The 2,958-nt window shown below is 38.5% G+C and overlaps 1 protein-coding gene across 1 annotated transcript; it reads left to right on the plus strand.

Moving 5' to 3' along the window:
• Positions 1-8: 8 nt before the first annotated feature.
• Positions 9-2,620, plus strand: LOC121966691 (solute carrier family 22 member 13-like; the record flags this gene model as incomplete). The annotated part of the gene is made up of 8 exons (XM_042516755.1): positions 9-344; positions 495-598; positions 815-969; positions 1,421-1,592; positions 1,713-1,833; positions 1,917-2,011; positions 2,191-2,405; positions 2,508-2,620. Coding segments are annotated over 8 exons (1,311 nt in total), but the record flags the coding sequence as incomplete, so codon positions are not given.
• Between the last annotated feature and the right edge of the window lie 338 nt (positions 2,621-2,958).

The following is a 2,958-nucleotide window of genomic DNA, read 5'->3' on the forward strand; positions in this document are numbered from 1 at the left end:
TTGGGGAGTTTGGTTTGTTCCAGAAACAGTTATTGGCTGTGTTATGCCTCCCCAGCATTTTTGCTGCTTTTGATGGGATTGGTCAGGTATTTACAGGAAAGAGCTTTCCACATCACTGTAACACTGACTGGATCTTGGAGCGTGGACCAAACCTGACCGATGAGAGAAAAAGAAATCTCACCATCCCTGTGAACGAGGATGGAAGATTTGAAAGCTGTAAAATGTTCACACCTGTGGATTTGGATTTGGAAACCATTGAAGTGTATGGGATTAACACTACAACTGGATGTATAGATGGATGGGACTATGAGGCACCTAAAGGTGGTTCCAGCATCATGACAGAAGTAAGCAAGCAAGCGGCTCAGCATCTCTACTAGACTCAAGACTGCTCAAACAGTCCATTAGTTCTCTGTATAAAGACTGTAATACTTTACCATGGTCCTGCTGGCTTTTTTATATACTGTCCCCTTTAAATAGTTCTTTTCTCTTTTTAGTTTGATCTGGTTTGTGACCAGAGTGGTTTGATCGAGGCGTCACAGTCCATCTACATGGCAGGTTTTCTGGTGGGAGTGCTGGCCTTTGGGGCATTGTCTGACAGGTTAGGACCAATAACACATGCAGTTCAATATAAGTGGAGTTTCCATTTCCAGCAAGACTGACTTCTGCAAGTCCGATTTCTGGCCAAACTATTCAGGGGACATCTACCCTACAATTTACCTAGTCAACAGGCGCACATCAAATGATAAACAGTATACAGTACATCTAGATTGTGTCTGTTGAAACTTAACAAACACTCTTTGTCCCATATTTGTAGATTTGGAAGACGCATCGCAGTCTTACTCTGCCTCTCTCTTCTACTAATGTTTGGTATGGGTTCTGCTTTCTCACCGAACATCTACGTTTACATGGTCTTAAAATTTTTCTGTGGGACTTCAGGAGGTGCCATTACACTGAACACATCTGTGATGGGTAAGTAGATCAACATTAGTGCCTAAAAAATGGGTTGACATGGATAGCTTGCATCAGTTTAGGTCCATCAGTCAAAGAAACTTCCCCCTATTAATGGTCAACATAAACCTTAAGGTCATCATAAGTCTGAAAGACTTGAATTGACCATCTTTTTCCACAGTTCCACATGCTAATGAATGTCAAACTGAGCTGACAACCTCAAAATACAGTTTAACTCCAAAAAAAAAAAAGGAAACATGGCCTAGAATAAAGTAAAACAAAATCATGAATCATAAAGCACTTATTTGGCAGATTGACCGAAGAATGCAACAAATCAGGATATGATCCTGTAAAAATTGCTGTGGGTGGTGCATTTGTAAAACAATTATGTAGTTGCTAGGCTATTGACTAAATAATCTTGTTATCATTAAAACGAAATGACTCGATATGCGCAATCTTCACTGTCTTACAGGGGTGGAGTGGACTGACCCCTCCAAGGCTGCACTATGCACGAATGTCATCATAATGTTTTATCCTGTTGGACTTATGTTATTGTCTGGCATTGCCTTTTTAATCCACAACTGGAGGATCCTGCAGCTGGTGCTCTTCAGCCCTCTTCTTCTTGTCCTGGGAATCCTGTTCTGGTAAGCAGCCTCTCAGGCTGAAATACTTCCACAAGTTTGTGAAGTACTACTTGCTAATTTTTTTTTTTTAATTGTAACTGTTAAATCATACTTTGTGAATTTAAAATTGTGTTCAAATAGGTTTCTCCCAGAGTCAGCTCGCTGGCTGATGACCCACGGCAGGAAGGAGGAGGCACAAAAGGAGATTCAGAGGGCAGCCAGGGTGAACAGGAGGACTGTCCCAGAAGATCTGCTGGACAAGGTAAGCTGCAACAAAGACATGTTGACTTTAACCAAAATATTAAAAAAAATCTCTTTTCTAAAATTGAATTTTTACTTGTTTAGCTTGAGATCGAGGGTACAGTCGAAAGAAGAAACATGTTGGACATCTTCCGAATATCGTATTTGAGAAAACGTTTTCTCATAATGGGCTATAACTGGTGCGTCTTCTTTAATTGAGATAATTGTTAATGCCACTGTCTTTGTCAGTCAGTAAATCATTATATATGAAATACATCATTAATGTGTACTAGTTATATTCTACAGCTAATAGATAACATTTGTCACAACAATCCTGTTAAACTGAAAGCATTTCTCTGACTCTTCAACTCTGATGTAGGTTTTCAACGAGTCTTATGTATTACGGGTTGAGCCTGAATGTTGGCAGTTTTGGCCCAAATATGTACCTCACACAGTTCATCTTTGGTGCTGTCGAAATTCCTGCACTCCTGAGCAGTTTGGCTCTAATTCAACATTTTGGAAGGAGAATATGTCAATCAGGCTTCCTGTTCTTTGGGGGTGCTGCATGCCTCATGGTCCTTGCTATCCCAAAAGGTATCTTCAAAACCTTGTACATGTTTTTATGATCTAAAAGCAAAAATGTCATGAAAGTGTGGTGTTTTGTGTGCTTTTAAAAAAATATCATTTACCCACCAGATCTTCCTGTGGTGGTAACAATCATAGCTGTACTTGGGAAATTCGCTGCTACTGCCTCTTTCAGCACAGCCTACGTTTACACTGCAGAATTATACCCGACCATTTTAAGGTAATGTGTCAAAAATGATTAGTATATCAGAAAGCTATCTTTAGAAATATTGAGTTTGAAGACTGGATACTATATTCATGATATTAAGCACTAAACGTTTTACATCTTAATTCCTTAAATTCCATTGTTGCACATTAACCATTATGGTTCTGAACAATTAATTAGTCATTTCAAATGACTGAAGTGTAATTATTTATTATTGCCCTATTCATCTGATCTCTTCTTCCCCTTTATTTACATATTTGACTTAATAAAGGTATTCACTACGTGCTTTAGAGATATCTCATAAATACTTAATAATCTAAAAAATCATCTATAAACTTACCTAAATTATGTCAATTC

The sequence above is a fragment of the Plectropomus leopardus genome, unplaced genomic scaffold (genome assembly GCF_008729295.1).
Source record: "Plectropomus leopardus isolate mb unplaced genomic scaffold, YSFRI_Pleo_2.0 unplaced_scaffold25553, whole genome shotgun sequence".
In the NCBI taxonomy this organism is placed as follows: Eukaryota; Metazoa; Chordata; class Actinopteri; order Perciformes; family Serranidae; genus Plectropomus; species Plectropomus leopardus.